General features: G+C 40.5%; 1 protein-coding gene across 2 annotated transcripts in view; it reads left to right on the top strand.

Moving 5' to 3' along the window:
- Nucleotides 1-827: 827 nt before the first annotated feature.
- Nucleotides 828-23,440, top strand: part of hydin (HYDIN axonemal central pair apparatus protein) — a 136,664-nt gene continuing 114,051 nt past the window's right edge. For both annotated transcript variants that reach the window (XM_061822146.1, XM_061822147.1), the window contains exons 1-17: nt 828-1,254; nt 1,467-1,575; nt 2,304-2,423; nt 2,688-2,822; nt 3,385-3,584; nt 5,233-5,357; nt 7,976-8,165; nt 8,390-8,522; nt 12,421-12,520; nt 12,597-12,715; nt 12,810-13,033; nt 14,024-14,091; nt 14,798-15,039; nt 18,973-19,073; nt 22,066-22,201; nt 22,705-22,869; nt 22,968-23,126. In XM_061822146.1, coding sequence (XP_061678130.1) covers nt 1,477-1,575; nt 2,304-2,423; nt 2,688-2,822; nt 3,385-3,584; nt 5,233-5,357; nt 7,976-8,165; nt 8,390-8,522; nt 12,421-12,520; nt 12,597-12,715; nt 12,810-13,033; nt 14,024-14,091; nt 14,798-15,039; nt 18,973-19,073; nt 22,066-22,201; nt 22,705-22,869; nt 22,968-23,126 — 2,316 coding nt within the window. In that variant the 5' untranslated portion in view covers nt 828-1,254; nt 1,467-1,476. The remainder of the gene's footprint in view (nt 1,255-1,466; nt 1,576-2,303; nt 2,424-2,687; nt 2,823-3,384; nt 3,585-5,232; nt 5,358-7,975; nt 8,166-8,389; nt 8,523-12,420; nt 12,521-12,596; nt 12,716-12,809; nt 13,034-14,023; nt 14,092-14,797; nt 15,040-18,972; nt 19,074-22,065; nt 22,202-22,704; nt 22,870-22,967; nt 23,127-23,440) is intronic.

The following is a 23,440-nucleotide window of genomic DNA, read 5'->3' on the forward strand; positions in this document are numbered from 1 at the left end:
CTTCAAAGAATTTACTTACAGAATGTTCTGGGCACTTATGAGTTACAGACAATGGCTGTAGAGAGCAGATCAGAAGTGCGAAGATACAGAGAAAGCACACATCCTTTATCTTGTCAGAAGGGCGGACTATAGGTGGTATCAAACCTGTGGGATCGGCGCGTTCCTCTTAGACAAAGGGTTTCTGTCTCAACCGGTTCTAGCTGGCAATGGATGATTACAAAGTGTCCAGTATGCAGTTCATCAAGGTTAGCCTATGTGCAGACGTGCTCAAGGACACATCTGGCTACAGTGCTCCAGTGAGGACATGAGGACATTATGCTGTCATTACTAAATATGGGCATACGACATACTTCTTTAGCAAACAAATTTACATTTAACTCTGTGCAAAAAAATATATTGTCCTTATTCCGTCAAGATGTTGGTCTGACCAGCAGTCAGAAACTTGATAGATGATATTGGACTTCTCATTTTAATTTTCTCAACCTCCCACGTTGCTACAAAAGCGTGGTGGTCAAAGATAATTTATGACCAATGGAGTTTTGAACTGGTAGCTGTATTATTTCTTTCAATTGTCCGAGATAACTTACATTGTGTATTTCCTTTAATGTCTATCAGTAACTACATGCCAATCACATGAAAAAAATAAAGAAAAAAAACATGTTTGTGATCTTTACTGCGACGGTTTTGAATGTGACAATGCTTTCGTAATGGACACTTGAAATACTGTTTAACCTTTTTTGTGTGCTGCTATAGCAACATGACATCATTTGGTGAGTGCTTTATGAACAGTACCTTTCACACAGATCACGGAGCTTCGTTGGTTCGTGTCTAATTTCATGACGTCTTGTAAATGACTTTCCTCTCAGTAACTTTTGCTAGAAAATCAGCTTTAAAAAAGTCATGCTTGTGACCCCACGGTGCACCGTTGGCGATTGAGCAGATGGTGGCCAATTGGAGCGGGTGTTACTGGAAAGTGCCGAGAGTTTGTCGCCAGGGTAACAAGATACAACCGTCGAACGCAGATCCCCAAATCTAAATTTGATAGCCGGGTGAGACCCGTTTCTTGTCCTAGATGTTATTATTTTTATTTTATCGATTCATTTTAAGCGCTGTATCATTTTTTTGTTCCATTACACCACGAGTCAATAAATTGTTTGACTGGGACAGCCCATGTTATAGCCCAGTGCATTCGGATAATCGGACAAGTCCAGTGACTCGAAAAACGGGGCATATATAGACGATGGACACATATTTGTAAGTACTGTAGCTAAAATTGTTGACAAGTGAAATTGTGTTTCCCTGAACTAAACCAGTTTGCTGTACAATGAGCTGCTAGCATATTTGCTGTTTATAAACCTTATAAAGTTATTTTTTTTCAGACCTAAAAAAAAAACCCCCACAACAATCAATATCATCACAGCATCATTGTTCTCTTCTTAATACTGTATACCGTGCTTTGGTTACAGGTGATGCCTTATGTTTACACACAGAAAACCGGGCATGACAGAGGGCAATGAGATGCATCCCCCTGGAATCCTAGAACCACTTGACCCCAGCAAGACAACTCATCAAAAGGTAATAATGAACCATCCTGATTACGGCGTGTTCATAAATTTAACCAAATGGAAAACAAGGTATAGGCTCTTTTTATAAACATTGAAAACAAGTCCGTGTGAGTGTTTAACAAATCCAGAGCACAATTTCAGCCTATCCGTACCAATCAGTGACATACATAAATGATAAAGAATATTCCATCTATTGAGTACAGCACTAGTCCTATGGTTAAACCAATAGATTTGTAAACTTAACAATTATGTAAACATTAATTTGAGAGTTATCTGTTTGGTATATAGTGTTCTTTTGATATACAGTGGATGACAAGCAAATAATGACTATATCTCAACAAGCACTTCTGATGTCTCAAAAGATATCTTAGTTGACTTGAAGGAAAAAATCCAGATCGTGCATGACGAGTAACGAGAGTACAACATATAAACTGTGATTGGCTGCTGACTAGTCCAGCATGTACTGTGTACTTGTCTGTGCCTCTTGCCCACAATAAAAGGGACAGGCTGCAGCTCACCTGCGACCTTGATGAGGACAAGCTGTAGAGAACATGGATGGATTGACGAGGCACACAATGATTTTATTATTTGTACTGTTGATTATCTTGGGTAATTTGTTTTGAAGCTCTAAAGTTTGCATGTAAATAAAAGAAATGGCTCAATGCATCACTGTGCACACACTCGCACACACACACACACAAGCTCACACACAAAAGTTTTAACTTTGTGTGTTTGCAGATGCCCTTTGTGGCTGTAGATCAGTCACTTTTCCAGCCCCACCCCTCCAAGTTAGTCTTCCAGAACTTCACTCCTGCACAGTCTTACAAATTACCACTGCAGCTGTTCAACAATGATAAGGTGTGGACCTAACTGAACGAGTGATTTGACATGGAACGCAAAAACAAATTTGTCAATGTTTCTTTGTCTTTCTTTTTCTCTATTTCTGTTTTATGTGTGTATCTTTTGGAGTAAATTGTGTTTGCGGATATGTTGGTCCGGTCTAAAACAATGCATAAAATGATGTATACTAATACTTGAGTGTTTCCAATTGTGTTGTTGATACTCTTATGATTTGGGGATTTTTATAATGCTTTTGGCAATTGGTGCTTGTTTCTTGTCAAGATATCGCGCCATGTGAGACTGGAGCACCAGGACTCACCTTATTTCAAAGTTGAAGGTCCAAAGGAAGCGAAGAGTAAAGTGGCTGCAGGACTGTCAGTGGGGTTCACAGTCTGCTTTACTCCACAGGAGAACAAGGTAGGTTCACTTTTACAAAAATACTTTCTGATTGATTGTTTCTAAATGATTCAAAAGTTGTGGTATTCATCTTGACATGAAGCTATTTTCAATATTTTATTTCAACAAAGAAGTAATTTTAAACATGCCTGGTGTATAATGACTTTTTTGTTATTTTTCATAATCAACAAAACTTTCGTTGTGGACCTCGACAGTCTTACATCAACCCAACATAATTGCGTATAATGGCACGTCATGGTACCAGATGAGAAATCAACCAGTCTCTGTATTTTATCACAAACAAATTACAAAATCAAGAAGATAAAATTTTATAGCCGTGCTGATCTGATCTTGGGAAGAAAAGCACACATTATTTTAGAATACACTGGGTAAACAGTAATAATAGTACAGTATATACATACACACATACCCAATTTTCAGCTGAAATACTTTTTTTTTCCCCCATTGTTTTCGAGTTCACAGGATAACCATAAATAATGGATAATTTTTTTGGGTTCTGAGAGCCTAATCTAACATCTAATTTTCAGTTCAAATAATATTTTTCCCTCACTTTTCTTTACAGGACTACCACCATACTCTGTTTTTTGTGACAGAGCGGGAGCAGTTTGAGGTGCCAATCCATGCCATTGGCCCAAGAGCTTTTTTGAACTTCCGAGATGAGTTGCATTTACCTGACTGTCTCGTGAAAGGCTCCACACAGAGAACTCAGCTTGTACGCAACGTAGGAGACCGCATAGCCATCTTCAAGTTACTGACACAGAGGTGAATCCTGACATTCAAATCAAGTTTTGAATTTATGCTAACTATGGAAACATGCAGTGCCTTGTGAAAGTATTCGGCCCCCTTGAACTTTTCAACGTTTCGCCACATTTCAGGCTTGAAACATAAACATATAAAATATATTTTTTTGTCAAAAATCAACAACAAGTGGGACACAATCATGAAGTGGAACAAAATTTTTGGACATTTTATACTTAATAAAAAAAAACTGAAAAGTGGGGCATGCAATATTATTTGGCCCCCTGGCATTAATACTTTTTAGCGCCATCTTTTGCTGCAATTACAGCTGCAAGTCACTTGGGGTATGTCTCTATCCGTTTTGCACATTGAGAGACTTAAATTCTTGCCCATTATTCCTTGCAAAACAGCTCGAGCTCAGTGAGATTGGATGGAGAGCATTTGTGAACAGCAGTCTTCAGCTCTGGCCACAGATTCTCGATTGGATTAAGGTCTGGACTTTGACTTGGCCATTCTAACACCTGGATAGGTTTATTTGTGAACCATTCCATTGTAGATTTGGCTTTATGTTTTGGATGATTTAGTGTGCGCATTGGGTAGCCTCCCTATACCTTTGGGTGGCTGACAGGTCCTAGGTGCAAAGTGTGGCAATACATTTTTCGAGTCATCAGATGGGATTCTGAAGAGTGCTCCCATTGGGGAATGCCTCGTTCTGCTGGGGGACTTACATGCTCACATTGGCAATGTTTGTGAGATGTGGAAGTGCGTGACTGGGGGATACTGCTTCCCTAACCAGAACCCAACCATGCTTGGGTATTGAACTTGTATACTAGTGATGAATTGTCCGAAACAAACTTTATGTTCATAGGTAAGGCTATCCCAAAGTACACTTTACATCTTGACTACCTAGGTCACAGTTAGAGGATAACGTTGTAGTTGCAGCCACGTCTTGGATGGTCAGGTAAAAGGAGAGGTTGAGCTGTCATCTGATCTCCTCGTGTTGTGTTGGTTCTGTTGAGGGAAGTTGCTGGTCCAACCGGGCAGACTCAAAAATAATTATGATCGTCATCTGGGAATGTTCGGCGGAGTACCCTGTCAGAAGGAGTTTCAATTTTCACGTCAGGCAGAACTATAACCATGTCCTGGAAAAGTTGTGGGACATTTAGTGTGAGCAGACCATTTTCCGTGCCTCCATTGTTAAGCCAGATGATTGGAGATTTGCCTGTAAGATGTTCAGTGCCTGTCCTTGACATGACCTCAGATTAGTACAAGAAATGGGGAAATGAATAATCTAAGCGATTTAAATTAATTTGAACCTTTTTTCACATTTTGCTATTTTATAGTGCTGAGCCCTTATCTGGGGTTCTATATTGCTTTAGTTAGCTCCCCCATTCAATAATACTGCAGTTAATCAATGAGTAGATAGGATATGCACCTATTATTGAAGCGCCAACCAAAAGTACACCAATTGCAGTGCTCTAACAACATGAAGTACTCTAAATTAACAGTTTACCTGTAAATGTCTTACTTGTATTTGAAATCACAGAGTTGCTCTATTATTGAAGTGTGATTGACTTTCAGTCCATGCACACCTTGGATAATGTCAAATTCAAAGACTTTCTGAGATACAAAAAAATAGTTCCTCTTTGACTTAGGGGTGTATCTATTTTAGTCCTTTTTCAGTAACTCCCTCCTCTGGAACTCTTGATGTTGGCGAAAGCATGCAAGTCACTGTGGCTTTCAATCCGATGACTGCAGGAGACCATCATCAGGATCTGTTGCTGCACTATGATACTGGTAAAATTTAACCCTTTCCGGGCAGGGGTTCCAAATTCGTAACAGGTTTAATATAATCAAAAATTTTAAGTCCAGAGTATCATTTTCTGAAAGTATCAGATCTTTCTCTGCAAAATTTTATTTGGTCCAGAGAGGGTTAAACGTGTTCTAAGACAAACAATTCATTTGACTTCGATTCGATTGACTTGGAGAAATCAGAATATTCACAGGAATACTAGTAAAATATATGTAAACAAATATTTGACAAGAAAAGTCACTGATGGTGTAGTGGTACACTTGCCTGAGTCTGGTGCGGGCAGTGTGGGTTCAGTTCCCACTCAGTGACCGTGTGCATATGTTCCTTGCGACTGACTGGTGACCAGTTTAGGGTGTAGTCTGCCTATTACCTGAAGTTGGCTGGGATAGGATCCAGCACTACCGTGACCCTTGTAAGTATAAGTGGCTAAGAAAATGGATGGATATAAATATTTACATATAATACAATTTAATATACAGTACTTTGATGTTCTTATAACTTCACAGTTTCATTTATTTAATTCTCCAACCTTGTCCTTGTGCGACATATCATCTCTTCCAAAAGTATTGGAATTGTAACGCCAATTCCTTAGTTTTTGTTGCATACCAGGGGTCTCAAAGTTGTGGCCTGGAGGCCATTTGTGGCCCTCCAGATGATATTTTGTGGCCTCCATCTTAATATGAAAGTATAATATGAGTGCAGCCCTCGTGTTTTACAATAATGCAATTTTTAAAGTGTTGTGTGCGGAGCTGACAACCCAATCAATCATGGTGGGGTATATGGCTCTCAGGAGCATGACATCGACGGGGCCTGATGCAAGCTGAGAAAGATTTTTCTGAATGAAAATTACACCAGATTGGCCATGAAGTGTTTTATTAATAGTTTTGCACACACAAGTTGATACCAGCCTCCTTGTTTTTCTTATTTTGTATCCCAAAAAAATTAAAAAGACATTTGAGAAGATTGGATTTTTAGAAAAAACATTAACTGAAACTGCCCGCATATGCATGTGCGCCACAGTTTCGGCCCAGCCTCAATTGGATGCTGTGGTCCAACCTCAGCTGGATGCTGCCTCTGGTGGCCCCGAGGTAGATTTTGTTTGAGACACCTGTTGTATACTGGAGACATTTGAGTTTTGGATCAAAAGATGAATATGAAAAAAAAAGGTGGATTCCTTTGGTGTGTTGGGAGTCTGTTTTGTGTCATTGTCTTGTTCAATAATTAGTTTGATGCATTTTTCTGTTAATTGGCAGACAAAATAGTTTTGTAGTCTTCAGAATTCATTCTATTGCTACCATCATGAGTTAGATGATCAATAAAGACTAGTGAGTCTGTTCTAGATTGAGCCGTGCAAGCTCAAGCCATGACATTACCTCCACCCTGCTCCAGAAATGAGCTTCTGTGTTTTGGATCATAAGCAAATCCTTTCATTCACAGTACTTTGGTCTTTCCATCACTTTGGTAGAGGTTAATATTGGTCTCATCAGTCCATAGAACGTCGTTCCAAAACCTTTGTGGCCCATCTCTTTGCTTCATTGCAAAATCAATTCTGATCTTCCGATTCTTTTGCATATGATTGTTTTTCATCTTGTGGTATGGCCTTTGTTTCTTCTCACTCTCCTTCGGACAGCGTGATACTTTGGAGGTTGGCAGTGATGTCACTGTGTCATCTTTGGGTGTTTCTTCACTGCTATTGATACCCCTGGCCAACTTGTTTGTCTGTTGCTCAGTACACCAATAGTTTTTCTTTTTCAAGACATTCCAAAGTGATGTCTAAACTAAGCTCAATGTTTGTGCTGCAGCCTTGATAGATTTTCCTTCTTCTGTCATTCAAAATTGTTTGCTTTTTCCATGGACACCTCTCTGGTCTTAATGTTTGCTGAGCAGAAAATGCAATGTTCACAGGTGAAAGCCAAAAACAAGCACAATCATTCTAAAAAGCAACATCTGAGCAACAAGAAAACACCAGTCACATGTTACATCACTTTGGCTCACTTGAAATGTAAGTGGTTTAAACCAAAAAGTGCTCTGTCGTGAATTGTTTAACACATCTAAATGTAAGGTAAATAACCATGAAATAAAAGCTGGAATTTTGAACATTTATCTCATATTCATCTTATGATCTGAAACTCAAATGTGTTCAATATACAACAAAACAAAGTCATTGACTTGGCCATTCCAATACTTTTGGAGGTAGCGGTTAGGGTTCCATACATCATTTTTCTTTCTTACATTATTTTTAAATGCAATGTGCCTTAAAAATCTTATTCTCTTTTGAGTATTGGTGGGGTGGGTTATTGACCTTTTGACCTTATGGTGGCAAGAGTCAAACCATTCTCAAAATGCCTCGTGTTTAATTGAAAGTTTTGTTTTTTCTGGTTGTTCCAGCATATGGGTCCCTAGAAGTAGAAAAAAAAAATTCAATACAGTACAGCATAAGCAATTTGAAAAATGTGGAAATTCTTTCCTTAGTTTATATTTTCTGAAGATGAACTTGCATTTATTTATGCAGGTGTTAGACCCATTGGATTTATTTATTTAATCGCCCAAACTCCTCTACTTTGATGGCTACCCATGCACTCACTTCATTTTCTTTGTTCAGGTGAAGATGTGCACATCAGCCTGCATGGTTCCTGTGAGGAGCTGAAGCTCAATCTAATCCCTGAAAACCTTGATTTGGAAAAGACGTACATCTCCTTGTCAAACACACACATAGTGTCCCTCACAAATAGTAGTGATACTACTCTTAACTATTCCTGGAAAATTTGGTCAACCCAACCAGAAGAGAACCAGTGAGTATACTCTAAAAAGAATCACATTATGCAGTGGTTCTAACTTTCCTGCACTTCCCAAAATTATATTTACTGAAGACAAAGCACACACTAACAAAAAAAATCTCTCTCAATCCAGAAAGCATACATTCACAGCATTTTTAATCATACCTTGCAGTACCTGTTGCTTTCTCTCTCTCATTTTACATGTTGCATTGTTTTTTCCTTTCCTTTCTTCTCTCTAGAGATTCCTCCGTGCTAGAGCAGCAGCAGCATGTGGATTCACAGTTGCTTATTTCCTGCCAGTCGGACTCCACAGGCAATCATCGAACTGGCCTCCTCTCTCTCTCAAAAGGAAGCATAACAGTAGAACCAGCGGTGTGTGTTTGTGACTCTCTTTTGCATCCTCTCACTAATTTTTGTCAGGGCTAGCTTGTTAAATTTGGTGGCCATTAAATTGATTTTCTACTCTATGCGGCCCCAAATTTAGAACGAACAAAATGACTAATCTAATTGAGGTGAGTATGTAAACTATTTGTGCTCAACACACAAACTATTTGTGCTCAATGACTACATTGGAATTCTGAAATGAACAGATAACATTTATAGAAGAGGTAACAAGAAACATTTCTAATACTTTATTCTAATAAAATATTTGGTGGCAGTACATTGTGTACTTAAAAGATATGTAAACACACACAGACTTTGTAACATAAATGTTACACACACCTGTGTGGAGTTAGGGGAAAATGAATGGATATGATTACTATCCATCCATCCATCCCATTTTCTTTTGCTGCTTATCCTTACGAGGCTCGCGGGGAGTGCTGGAGCCTATCCCAGCTGTCATCGGGCAGGAGGCGGGGTACACCTTGAACTGGTTGCCAACCAATCACAGGGCACATCGAGACAAACAGCCGCACTCACAATCACACCTTGGGGCAATTTAGAGTGTCCAATTAGTGTTGCATGTTTTTGGGATGTGGGAGGAAACCAAAGTGCCGGAGGAAACCCCACGCAGGCACGGGGAGAGCATGCAAACTCCACACAGGCAGGGCTGGGATCAAACCCGGGACCTCAGAACTGTGAGGCCAACGCTTTCCAGCTAATCCACCATTCCGCCTATATATTCATACAGTCAAGAAAACAAAGTATTTGAACACCCTGCAATATTGCAAGTTCTCCCACTTAGAAATCATGGAGGTGTCTTAAATTTTCATCATAGGTGCATGTACACTGTGAGGGAAGTAATCTAAAAATCAAAACCCAGAAATCACAATTTATGATTTTTTTTTAATGATTTATTTGTGTTATATTGCTGCAAATAAGTATTTGAACACCTGAGAAAACCATTGTTAATATTTGGTACAGTAGCTTTTGTTTGCAATTACAGAGGTTTCCTGTAGTTGTTCACCAGGTTTGCACACACTGCACTCCTCCACACAGATATTCTCAAGATCAAGGTTTCTGGGCTGTGGCTGAGAATCACGGAGTTTCAGCTCCCTCCAAAGATTTTCTATTGGGTTTAAGTCTGGAGAATGGCTAGACCATGCCAGAACCTTGATATGCTAATTACAGAGCCACTCCTTGGTTTTCCTGGCTGTGTGCTTCGCGTCATTGTCATGTTGAAAGACCCAGCCATGACCCATCTACAATGCTCTGACTGAGGGAAGGAGGTTGTTCCCCAAAATCTCATAATACATGGCCACGGTCATCCTGTCCTTAATACAGTGCAGTCGTCCTGCCCCATGTGGAGAAAAACATCCCCAAAGCATGATGCTACCACCCCCATGCTTCACAGTAGGGTTGGTGTTTTTTGGATGGAACTAATCATTCGTCTTCATCCAAATTCTGGAGTGGAATTATAAAAAGTTCCATTTTGGGCTCATCTGACCGCAAAACTTTCTCCCATGACTCATCTGTATCATCCAAATGGTCATTGGCAAACTTAAGTTGTGCCTTGACATGTGGTGGTTTCAGCAGGGGAACCTTCCGTGCCATGCATGATTTCAAACCATGACGTCTTAGTGTATTACCAACAGTCACCTTGAAATCCGTGGTACGAGCACTGTTCAGTTCATTGACCAAGTCCTGTTGTGTAGTCCTGGTCTGATTCCTCACCTTTCTCAGGGTCATTGAGACCCCACGAGGTGATATATTGCACGGGGCTCCACTCCGATTGAGATTGACCATCATTTTTACTTTCTTCCATTTTCTAATGATTACTCCAACAGTGGACCTTTTTTCGCCAGGCTGCTTGGCAATTTCTCCTTTCCAGCCATGTGGAGTTTCATAATTTTGCCTCCAGTCTCTTTGGAGAGCTCTTTTGTCTCGGCCATTTTACAAGTTTGAGTCTTCCTGATTGTATGGAGTGGACAGGTGTCTTTTTGAAGCTAACAACCCTACACAAGTGCATCTGATTCAGGATAATACATGGAGTGGGTGTGGACTTTTAATGGCGGACTAACAGGTCTTTGAGGGTCAGAATTCTAGATGATAGACAGGTGTTCAAATACTTATTTCCAGCTGTATCACAGAAATAAAATATTAAAAATCATACATTGTGTTTTCTGGATTTTTCTTTTTCGATGATCTCTCTCACAGTGGACATGCGCCTACGATGAAAATTTCAGACCCCTCCATGATTTCCAAGTGGGAGAACTTGCAATATAGCAGGGTGTACCCATTTTCTTCACTGTCCACAGTTTCTCATTTGGATTTAGGTCTGGACTTTGACTTGGCCATTCTAACACCTGGATATCTTTATTTGTGATTTGGCTTTATGTTTTGGACCATTGTCCTGTTGGAAGATAAATATCCGTCCCAGTCTCAGGTCTTTTGCAGACTCCAACAGGTTTTCTTCCAGAATGGTTCGGTATTTTGCTCCATTTGTCTTCCCATCAATTTTAACCATCTTCCCTGTCCCTGCTGAAGAAAAGCAGGCCCAAACATGAGGCTGCCACCACCATGTTTGACAGTGGGAATGGTGTGTTCAGGGTGAAGAGCGGTGTTGCTTTTACGTCAAACATAATTTTGCATTGGGGCCAAAAAGTAAGCTTTTGGTTTCATCTGACCAGAGCACCTTCTTCCACATGTTTAGTGTGTCTCCCAGGTGCCTTGTGGCAAACTTTAAAACGAGATTTTTATTTATCTTTGAGAAATGGCTTTCTTCTTGCCACTCTTCCATAAAGGCCAGATTTGTGCAGTGTACAACTAATTGTTGTCCTATGGACAGACTCTCCCACTTCAGCTGTAGATCTCTTCAGTTCATCCAGAGTGATCATGGGCCTCTTGGCTGCATCGCTGATCAGTCTTCTCCTTGTTCGAAGTGAAAGTTTAGAGGGATGGCTGGGTTTTGGTTGGTTTGCAGTGGTCTGGTACTCTTTCCATTTCAATATGATTGCTTGCACAGTGCTCCTTGAGATGTTGAAAGCTTGGAAATCTTTTTGTATCAAAATCTAGTTTTAGACTTCTCCACAACAGTATTTATGACCTGCCTGGTGTATTCCTTGGTCTTCATGATGCTCTCTGCACTTTAAACAGAACCCTGTGACTCTCACAGAGGAAGTGCATTAATACGGAGACTCGATTCTATTTATCATCATCAGTCAACATTGGATCATTCAGGGATCCTCACTGAACCTCTGGAATGAGTTTGCTGCACTGAAAGTACAGGGGCCTAATAATATTGCATGCTCCACTTTTCAGGTTTTTATTTGTTAAAAAAGTATAAAATATAAATAAAATCAAATTTGTTCTACTTCACGATTGTGTCCAACTTGTTGATTCTTGACCAAAAAAAAACAATTGTATATCTTTACATTTGAAGCCTGAAGCTTTTGCATCATTTACACTCGTCACGCTGTTTTTGGTGTGTGGCCCCCTTCAAGGTTGTACAACCTCATAAACTTTATGCCGTGGGCTTGCCCTGATTTTTGTTACTGCTTTAACATTGTTTGAAAATATGAGACTGCATTAAAGACAATTGAAAATAAATCTAAGCTTTTCAAATAATATTGAAATGAACCATAAAAGCATAAATGCACATTTGCCATGTGCTTTTGCATCTAAACAGATTTGCAAATCAGACTTCTTAATGTAAAAATGGTCAGATTTGGACCTACATGCATACCTCAGATATCCTGCCTGTTTTGACAACTCCAGGCCCTTCTTTTCAGTATATTGAATCTTCATGTGAAGAATTATATCACACTGTGTTGTCTCATTTTGCATTATTAACTATTGCCTATTTCCCGTTTTCTGAATATGGCAACAGTTAGGAGAAATATGGCCGAATACCACAGCACGTTTCACTGTTGTTTTCAAGCCTAATGAAGCCAAACTATACCAAGAAACCATATATTGTGATGTCACGGGTAAGTGTGGCTGGAAATCATGTTGTTTCATATGTGCTGAACGTTCTTCCTAATGGCTGTTGTGCTTTAATTTCAGGCCAAAAATCCTGCATACCTCTGACAGTCAGAGGTGAGGGTTTGGGACCTGCATTGCAGACCTACTGTAACCTAATGGATATGAAAAACATATTCATAGGCCACACTATCTCTTACGAGGTAAGACTTTTATTGTCAAGAAGGATGTACTGTTTAGTACATGCTAATAATTGTTACTAAACGTCATAACCCTTTTCAAACTGGATTACTGCAGGTGCAGCTGTCCAACCACGGGCTGATTGATGCCCCTTTTGAGTTATCAAGCCCTAGTACCACTTTTGGTCAATTTTTCTCCTTCACTCCCAAGAAAGGTGTTGTTTTCCCTGGGGGTTGCCATATGGTTAAAGTCAGCTTCCACAGTAATATTTTGGGAACTTTTGCTGAAGACTTAATGCTAACTGTCAAAGGGCAGCCTCGACCACTAACTCTGACCTTCAGGTGAAGTTTGAATGTAATACTGTTCTCACGATGAAATAACACTGAGGGCCTATTTTCGTTAACGGTGTAAATCCAGCGCAGTGAGCCGTGCACCGCCTCCAGAGGTGGGTTGGACCAGTGTGGGTAAGTTCATAGATGAACACATGTGGGTGGGCTGCCCCGAGGGGAGACTGTATACATCCGACTTCAATTGCCGCCAACAAGAATGGCTCCTCATACGGAGATATCTCCCAATGTGTAATCGGAGCGATCTGTGTGAGTCCGGAGCACTGGACCTCTTGGCAGAGTGGGAACGGATAATGTGAGCAGATATACAGAATGAGCCGGTGATAACAGCTGATAACCTAAATACACCTGTGAAGGACAGTTTCAGTCTGCCTGTGCCCAAAAATAAATTCACCAAGTGTGTTGGACCAGCAGCACAAGTATTTTGAAATAGTCTGACCAGGTTTTAGATTGACTTTCTGCAACCAAATTGTGCCTCTCCCAGATAGATGTCCAAGGACAATCTCTCACTGCACCAGAGCACCCAGACTAGCCAGACTCGTTTGCCAAATTGAAAACCAAGGAAAACATGAGTCACTGATGGTGTAGTGGTACACTTGATTACTTTGTGAAGGCAGCATCAGTTCAATTCCCAATCGAGAGATATTGTCTGTATGTGCCCTGCAACAGATTGGTGACCAGTTCAGGGCGGAGTCTGCTGTTTCCCTGAAATCAGCTGGGATAGGACCCAGCACCCCGTAACCCTTATTAGGATGGATGGATGGTTGGATGGATGGATGGATGGAAACGGTGATACGCCGGCATTTTCGCCGTTTATGAAAATAGAGCCCTCAGTCACCGATAAAGAAAATGTTTTCAACATTGTAATTAAAATACAATGTATGATTTTTTGTTCCCACTTATGTATAGTTGTTTTTCAAAGGTTTAATTACGCAGTTTTTATATTTCATCCATTTGATGGTTTGTTTTTGTTTTCTGTTGTAGGGGCTCTGTCATTGGTCCAACGTTTCACTTCAGCGTTTCAGAACTAAATTTTGGAGATGTAGCATTTGGTTGGTATATCTCCCTATCTATGTGGATGTATATAGATATGTATAGATGTATATAATTTTTGTTTTGAGCTTTGCTTAAATCATCCAGTTTTGTGGGGGCGGTGTGTTCTTGCTTGCTGCTTGCTAACAAGGCACTGCACAAATAAATAAAACAAATACAATTTTGCCTGGGGCTGTGACCAGGCAACACAGGATTTACGTTTATTTTTCAAAATTCTTCCTGCCTCTGGAACGGGACCCTGCTTCTAGGGGAATACAGCTTCTGTTGCTATGACAGTTTCAGTTAAAGGTACTGTAGGAAAATGATCGAGGCAAGATGATTCTACTTGTCAAAATTAACCCCTCAGGGTGGAATTGAAGCATATAGCGGAAAATCAAATAAAACATTTACTCATTCATCCCTCACCCCTCCATAAAAAAACAACTAAATAAATCACAATAGCTCGCTCACAGTCAGTTTAATTTTAATTGATATCTCGGCTGAGACTCGAGACAAAGGTCGGTCCCTTTTAGGTTTTTACTTTGGGTTAGTTTTTTTTTATGGGTTTTGGCATTGTGTGCTTATTGAATAGTGCGACCAGTGTATTTTCCCGTAATTTGACAAACCCAGGTTTACTGAAAAAAAATGCAGTCAACTCGAGAGGTTTCATTAGGTTTAATGTGAATATTTGGATTTACTTTTTATATTTATTTATTTATTTTGCAGGTTTCCCACAAACAGAAATTTGCACCCTCTTTAACACATCCTTTGTCCCAATGAACTTTTCTCTGCGTGTTGTGGGAGATGGAATGGGGTCTCCCAGTGTGACCAGTGACCAACAAGTGTGTGAGCTGTGTAGGAACAACTGGCAAGGTAGTACTGCTCATGACATCAGCGCAATGCCCGTTGAGTTCACTGTCAGTCCTGATGTGGGCTTTGTGCGGGCCATGGCAGATGTGAGCATCAAGGTACAGTGGACTATTGAATTCTAAGTTTTATTAAGTTTTTGTCCTGCCCACTTCAGTTTTGTGACAATTAATCCCGCTCACTTCTTTTCTACCCATTTGTGCTTCAGTTTTTCTATTTCTTTTATTGGGCCCGAGTTTAATTTCTTTTTAATCCAATTTGACAATTTTAAATGCACTACGCTCTTTGGTACAGCTCTCACAACATTTTGCCAGACTGAAACTGCATTACATGGTTAAATAATAAAAAAACAACATAAAAAGTAACTTTTAAATACATTTTTCATTGGGAGTAAAAAGTACATAAACAATTTTTCAAAGTCCTTAGACTCTGTTTTTGTTATCTTTATTTTCCTTTGGTGCCTTTTAATTTAGTCAATTTTAACATTAGTAAGTTATAACTCAGGTTGTAAGGTTTTATTCCCGTCACTCATTCATTCATGTTCCGTTCCACTTCCCCTCACTCGAGTCTAGGGAGCGCTTGAGCCTATCCCAGCAATCTTTACGCAAAAACCATTCACACTCACTTTAACACCTATGGGCAATTTAGGGTCTTCAGGATATGGGAAGAAAGTGGAGTACCTGGAGAAAACCCACGCAAGTATGAGGAAAACACGCAAACTCCACACAGGCAAGGTCAGGATTTGCACCGTTTTCCTCAGAACTATGAGGCAGATGTACCAACCTGTCGTCCACTGTGCCGCCTTGTTCCAGTCAATTAGAAACAAATGAGTTTTACATTTAGTATCTTTAATTAATATTTTATTTCAAGACAAAGTAATCAGCCAGATTGTGGCCTATTTAATATAGCAGCTGCCTTTAGAGCTACAGTTATGTTCAAAATAATAGCCATCCAATGTGACGAACCAGATTAATCCAGATTTTCATTATATTTTTTATTGCTACATGTCAAAAATTCACCAGTAGATGCAGTAGATTCTCAGAAAACCAACAAGACCCAGCATTCATGATAGACTCACTCTTAAGGCTATGCAATTGGCCAATTTGTTGAAAGGGGTGTGTTAAAAAAAATACCAGTGTGGCATTCAATCAGTGAGGTCATCAATTTTGTGAAAAACATTTTATATAGAATCAGTTGGCCCTTATTTAAGGATGAAGCCAGCATCTTTTGAACATGCATTCTCCTTCTTTTTAACACGCATTTCTCCTTGAAAGCCTGGGAAAAAATGGTCATTCAACACTTTATTCAGAAGAACGGCGTTCTTTGATTAAAAGTTTGATTGGAGAAGGGAAAACGTATAAGAGGTGCAAAAAATTGTAGGTTGTTCAGCTAAAATGATATATAATGCCTTAAAATGGAGAGCAAACCCAGAGACATGGGGCAGAAAACGGAAGACAACAATCAAAATGGATTGCAGAATTACTATAATGGCAAAAGCTCAGGCATTGATCAGCTCCGGGATAATCAAACACAGTCTGGAGTTACCTGGAAGTACTGTGATAGTGGGAATATGTCTGCATGAAACTAATGTATTTACAAGAATACCCCACAAATACCTGTTTAAAAAAAAAAAAAAAAGAAAAGGCATGTTTAAAAGAGTCTACAATTTGGCAAAAAAGATGAGTATTTTTTTTTGTGGGGTGTGGGGGGGTCTAGCAGCCGCAATTTGTGAGACGATCCCCAAACATCTTGGCGTTATTGACTCCAAATCAGTTAGGCACGGTCTACAATTGCTCACTAACTACAAGTGATGTTCACCCCTGGTAGAAAACAAGAGCGGGCTAGCCGACAACCTAACTAGCTTTTATTGGAGATTCAAAATAGACACTTCCCCACTACACACCCAACAAGCCGCACCACCTTCCATTCCACTTTCCTCTCCACCGTTTAACATCCATGAAGGGGATGTTAGACAGATCTTCAAATGGCAAAAGATCAACAAAGCACCGGGCCCAGACCTTGTGTCACCCTCCTGACTAAAAGTCTGTGCAGGCCAAGTTGCTCCTGTCTTCGCAAAGATCTTCAACAGGTGTCTAGAACTGTGTGAAGTACCACCCTGCTTCGAACACTCCACCATTATACCAGTCCCCAAAAAAGCAGCAGTCTCAGGTCTTAATGACTACAAGCCTGTTACCTTGACATCTGTGATGACGTCCTTTGAACACCTTGTGCTGGACCACCTCAAGAGTGTCACAGGTCTCCAGCTGGACCCACTGGAGTTTGCCTATCGAGCTAACAGGTCTGCGGATGATGCAGTCAACATGGGTCTGCACTTCATCCTGGAACATCTCGACAGCGAGAGTACCTATGCGAGGATCATGTTTGTGGACTTCAGCTCTGCGTTCAATACCATCATCCCTGAACTCCTCTCTTCCAAACCTATCCAGCTCAGCGTCTTGCCTGCCAGGTTTACAACTTCCTGATGGGCAGGACACAACAGGTGAGGCTAGGGGGCACCACCTCGTCCACACGTACCATCAGCACTGGAGCACCCCAAGGTTGTGTCCTCTCACCTCTACTTTTATCGTTCAACACTAACGACTGCACCTGGTGGCATCTGACTGTCAAACTCCTGAAGTTTGCAGATCACACCACGGTCGTCGGCTCAAAAGACTGTAGAAATGATTGTGGACTTCAGGAAGCAACAGTCATCACATCTGCCCCTGACGCTGTCCAACTGTCTTGTGGCAACTGTCGAGACCTTCAAGTTCTTGGGAATTACAATCTCAAAGGACCTGAGGTGGGAGACGTACATCAACTCCATCCTCAAAAAATCCCAGCAAAGGAAGCACGGTCTGTCATGCAAGCTGCTGAGTCAGTTCTACACAGCGGTCATCCAATCAGTACTGTGTACAATCAAAACGGCTGAACGGATTATTGGCACCACTCTACCCACTATTGAGGATTAACACGCAACGCGAAGTATGTTGTTGACTCTATGCCACACAGATGTGAAGCAGTCATAAAAAAATTGGTCATAAGTATTAGTTTAGTGGTTCAAAGGGTTGGTAAATCCTAGAAACAAAAAAGTTTGTCGAAAATAGTAAATATAAAAAAAAATTAAAAATATTTTCAAAGTGCTATTTTTTTTTTCAACACACACCTTTCAACAAATTGCCCAATTGCACAGCCTTAAGAATGTATGTCATGAATACTTGGTCTTCTTCTACTGCACCTACTAGTAACTTGTTTGACATATAGCAATAAAAAAAAAAAAATACTGAAAATGTGGATTAATCCGGTTAGTCATATTGGACTGCTATTATTTTGAACATGACTGTAGACTGTTGTTAAACATTGGCATTAACATTGCATCAGCATTATTTTCCTAAAGGCAGAAAATATAATAGAGAATAATAGCACGGTGTTTGACTGGTTAGAGTGTCTATCTAACAGTACTGTGGTCCGGGGGTTTGAATTCCGCCTGTGTGGAGTTTGCATGTTCTCCTCATGCATGTGTGGGTTTTCTCCAGGCACTGTGGTTTTCTCCCACATCCTAAAACATGCATTAATTGGAGACTCTAAGTCTCCCTTAGATGTGATTGTGATTTTGAATGGTTTGTTTCTCTGTGCGAAGATAGCTAGGATAGGCTCTAGCACTCCCACCACCTTTGTGAGAATAAGCAGCTCAGATAAGGAAAGGGTCTCAGATTGAATACAATTTTTATATACAGTGCGATATTGCATTACAATCTTGTTACCATTTGGTGTGTTTTGAAAATTGTGACATTCCCTCTGACTTTTTTAACTGATTTAACTTTTTTCATTTCTTGCTATATGCAGGGAAAATAGTATTTTGTGCATTTGGTTGTTACATTATTGTTGATGTCCAACATACATTTTCAACAGGGCTTTTATCTTAACAGTAAACTACGGTATATTTGTATTTTATCTAATCATTCCGTTCGGTATCTGTCTCATGAAATCTATGGCGATTTCTTCATGCTGCATATGTTTGTGCATTGTCTCAATAGGTGACACTGTGCTCCAACACTGTCAAACACTATCGGGTTGCTCTAGTGGTAGATGTTGAGAGTGTTGGAAAAGAGATCATGGCTCTGCCAATTAATGCAAGGTAAGAAATGTAGAAAACAAACTGAAGCTAATTAATAATTTTATTCCGTAATTGTGTTCCATAGTTTCCTGTGGCAGAAACTTGCTGAAAATTTTGGCTTGTCAAACAGGTTCAATGCACACTAAAATTGGATTGGCACTGACAATTAAAAAGACTAAATAATTTGATGGATGTTGTGGGGCTGTTCTGGTTGCAACATTGCATGGACCAACCACTCTACATGTGAATTGATGACTTGGAGAAGACGTTCGACTTTCTTTGGGAGTATGAGGTACCAAGCCCCCTGATACGGGATTTTTGGTCCCTGTATGACCATTTTCAGAGTTTGGTCCTCATTGCAAGCTTTTAGTCGGACTCGTTTCCTGTGAGAAATGGACTCAGCCAATGCTGCCCTTTGTTCCGATTTTGTTCATAACTTATGGACAGAATCTCTAGGCAGAGCTGAGCAGTTCGCAGCTGAATGTGAAGCGGCTGGGATACGAATAAGCACCTCCAAATCTAAGACCGACATCCTCAGTCGAAAAAGGTTGGGATGCCCTCTCCAGGTCATAGATGAGATCCTGCCCTAAGTGGGAGAGTTCAAGTATCTTGGGGTCTTGTTCACAAGTCAGGGAAGAATAGAGCAGGACATAGACTGAACAGTGCAGCGTCTGGAGTGATGTGGATTTTATATCAGTCAGTTGAGGTAAAGAAGGAGATAAGTTGAAAGGTGAAGCTCTCAAATTACCAGTTGATCTACATTCTACCCTCACCTACGGTCATGAGCCCAGATGGAAGTGGCCGAAATGAGTTTCCTCTGCAGGGTGTCCGGGCTCTCCCTCAGAGATAGGGTAAGAAGCTCGGTCATCATTGAGGGGCTGAGTGTCAAGCCACTGCTACTCTGCTTTGAGAGATTGATGAAGTGGCTGGAGCATCTGATCTGGATGCCTCCCAGACAATTCCCTGGTGAGGTGTTCTGAGCACGTCCCATTGGAAAGAGACCCCGGGGACAACCCAGGACATGCTGGAGAGACGTCTCTTGGCTTGCCTGGGAATGCCTCGGGATCCCTTCAAAAGAGCTGGACGAAATGGCATAGGAAAAGGAAGTCTGGGCATCCCAGGTAAAGCTACTGCCCCTGGACCCCACCCGGCAAAGCGGTAGAAAATGGATAGATGGATGGATGGATAGTTTTAAAAATGTCAGTAGTATTCGGTGGTGTCAGTGAATTTGTAGCGAGCAAGTCTGCCTTACAGTTTAGATGTTTTTGGTTTAAGGCCTCTGCTGTGTAGTTTTCATGTTCTCATTGTGCTTGTGGGGCATTTCTCCAGATAACAAGACTTCCTGTCACATTCCAAAGCCACATTTTAGTTCATTGCTCATCATAGTTCATTTTGAGTGTTAATATCAGTAACTGCTGGTCAATATAGAGTGCTAGGGCGCATTTCACAACCTACAGTGGTCACCACATTACTTCTGAAATACAAATACTGATAGTAAAATATTTTTAGCAATAAACGAGCTAAATAAGGTGGTACGGGTGGGCAACTGGTTAGAGCATTGGCCTCACAGTTCTAAGGACTCGGGTTCATATCCCAGCCCTGCCTGTGTAGAGTTTGCATGTTCTCCCCGTGCCTGCGTGGGTTTTCTCCTGGTATTCCGGTTTCTTCCCACATCCCATAAACCTACATTAATTGGAGATCCTAAATCGCCCCTAGGTGTGATTGTGAGTGCAACTGTTGTCTGCGTCTATGTGCCTTACGATTGGCTGGCAACCAATTCAGAGTGTACCCCGCCTCCTGCCCGATGAATTGGCTCCAGCACTCCTGTAACCCTCATGAGGATAAGCAGCTTAGAAAAAAGATGGATGAATCAAAATCATCCATTTATTTTCCAAGCCACTTTTCCTCACAAGTGTCATGGGAGTGATGGAACCCATCCCAGATAACTTTGGGCAAATAGAAGACTACACCCTGAACTGGTCACCAGTCAGTTACACTCCACATATAGACCCGTTCACTCAGTGGGAACTGAACCCACACTGCCTGCACCAAAGTCAGGCAAATTTACCACTACCCCATCGGTGACTCAAATCAAAAGTAAACTTCTATCAATAATTTACAGGCCAATTGCACTTACCACCTTGGTAATGAAAAGTTTGTGAAATAATTCAGAAGGAGGAGTGATTCCACAAACTTTCGGAAAACTATTTTCACTGCAGTTGCCCACTGAACAAATTAGCATGTTAATGATACCAAGCTCTTCATTTTTGACAGTGTACAAGCATCTTGAAAAACTCAAATCCCGTGCAAGACTTTTACGTGCTGATTTTAGCTTTGCGTTTAACGAGATGCAGCTACATTTTTTAATAAAGAGGCTATCCTATGGGATATGAACCCACAACCCCTGGTTTACCAAACCAGTGCTCTAACCACTGAGCCTCCTAATGATGTACTGGTAACAATGTTAATAAAGGAGTACGAAAATGTAAGACATTCTTACCTTTTTTGTTTCCAGAGGAAAATTGCACGCATCTTTATTGTACTCTAGAAAAAACAGTTCACATTCACGCTCCAAAAAAACTGCAAACATAGAAAATGTGAGCACAAAATAGGACCTAGACTAGTGATATCTTGTCTTTCCTCCTTCTTCTCCTGGGGTCTCTTTCGACAGTTGCCAAACCAGCTTATGGTGCATTACTGCCTCTAACTTTCATTGTCATTTCACCGCAAGGAAATCAATCTGAACTGATGGTGGTTGGATGTTGTGAAGTGTCCTGCAGCCATCTAGCAGTGAGGGTCTGAAGCCCACTTTTACCTCACATTCTAATTATATCTCAAAACAAGACAAAAAAAAAAAAACAATGTAAAAAGGCTCTTATCTCCAAACTCTTGTAAGCTCAGCCATTTCTATGTCTAGGAACCATTGTACAAGAAATTTAAAATTGTCATTGTTGCATTCTGCAAATGAGGCTCAGAACCTTTTTTCTCCATTCCTTCTCTGTTGTGTGGGCAGGTGTCTTGCTCCAGAGATCATTGTGGAAACTCCAGTGCTGGACTTTCAGAAGTGTTTCCTCAATCACCCTTATGAAAAGAAAGTACGCCTAATGAACCAAAGCGCTCTGCCTGTCTGCTATGGAATGCTGGAGCAGGTAAAGCAGTTCACTGTTCCTGTGTTTTGTTTTGTTTTTAATCAGGAGTAGAAATGACAGAATAGCTGACTTTTGAATTCAACTGGAATACGTTGATTTATATTTTTTTTCATTTTTGCATTAATTTGTCTTTGTTTAACCGTGGGCAAAACTTTTTCGATAATGTTCATTGTATGTGTTTTTATTAGGACATGGGATTAAAACTAAACACTCTTTTCTCAGTTTTAACAACAAATACAGGGCACCTTTTGTCAATAGTCAGAGTGATCAATCTTTAATATACTGTACCTTTTTCAGTAATATGTTGCTATTCAGCACTAAATTGCCATTTCATAAACTTGTTTTTGGGATAGAATGGGAATGTCTGATGGGATACATTGTGCTCATCTATTATCAAGAATGTCTATTTCAAAAAATACAGCTGTCAGTGTCACCATATATACACATATACAGAGGCTCCATGTGATCCACAATAATTATACACATTATTTCCCCATGTTTAGGAATATGAAGAGAGCCCTTCAATGATATTTGGGAGTTCTTTATCAAGGGGAATGATTCCTCCTTACAGCTCAGCAGACCTTCCCGTGTTTCTTCTGGTGAAGGACGTTGGAAAGCAGCATCACACCCTGTACATTGCTTTGTTTGGTAGTATTCACCCACCACTGGTACGTGTGTGCAAACGTACCATTTTGTTGTAGTTTCCATCATATTGTCTTTATATAGTATTTGTCAGTGTATCCTCATGTCTCCCGTTTTCTTTCAGGGCGTTGTCTTGTCATGCACTGGGCGTGGTCCAATAGTTCACCTTCAGTGTCAGATTCAACAACTGGAATTTGGCAAAATACCTGTTCTGACAGATGTTACAAAAACCCTTCCCCTGTCCAACCAGTCACCTATTCCAGCATGCTTCACAGCACGCATGGTACAAATACGCAACTCAGATGTGGTGCTAAAATAATGCCATAGTTCATTTAAAGTGGGACCAAACAGCTCCCAAAAATGGCATGTACTTTCGGCACAAAAGAAGAGAAGAATAACGTTAACAGGCCTGCCAAATTTGAATTTTGAATGAATGAAATAAATCATATATAATGTATACAAAAGTATACAAAAGCGGGCTTTAAATGTGAATAATAAGAGCCACCTCTCAGCTCATAGATGCTGTGGGGGTGTTGAGTGGCTGTGCCAAAAGGAATCAAACATACGGAGAGGGTGATAGTTCTTATGATATAGAAT

This window comes from Syngnathoides biaculeatus, chromosome 6 (genome assembly GCF_019802595.1).
Source record: "Syngnathoides biaculeatus isolate LvHL_M chromosome 6, ASM1980259v1, whole genome shotgun sequence".
Taxonomy (NCBI): Eukaryota; Metazoa; Chordata; class Actinopteri; order Syngnathiformes; family Syngnathidae; genus Syngnathoides; species Syngnathoides biaculeatus.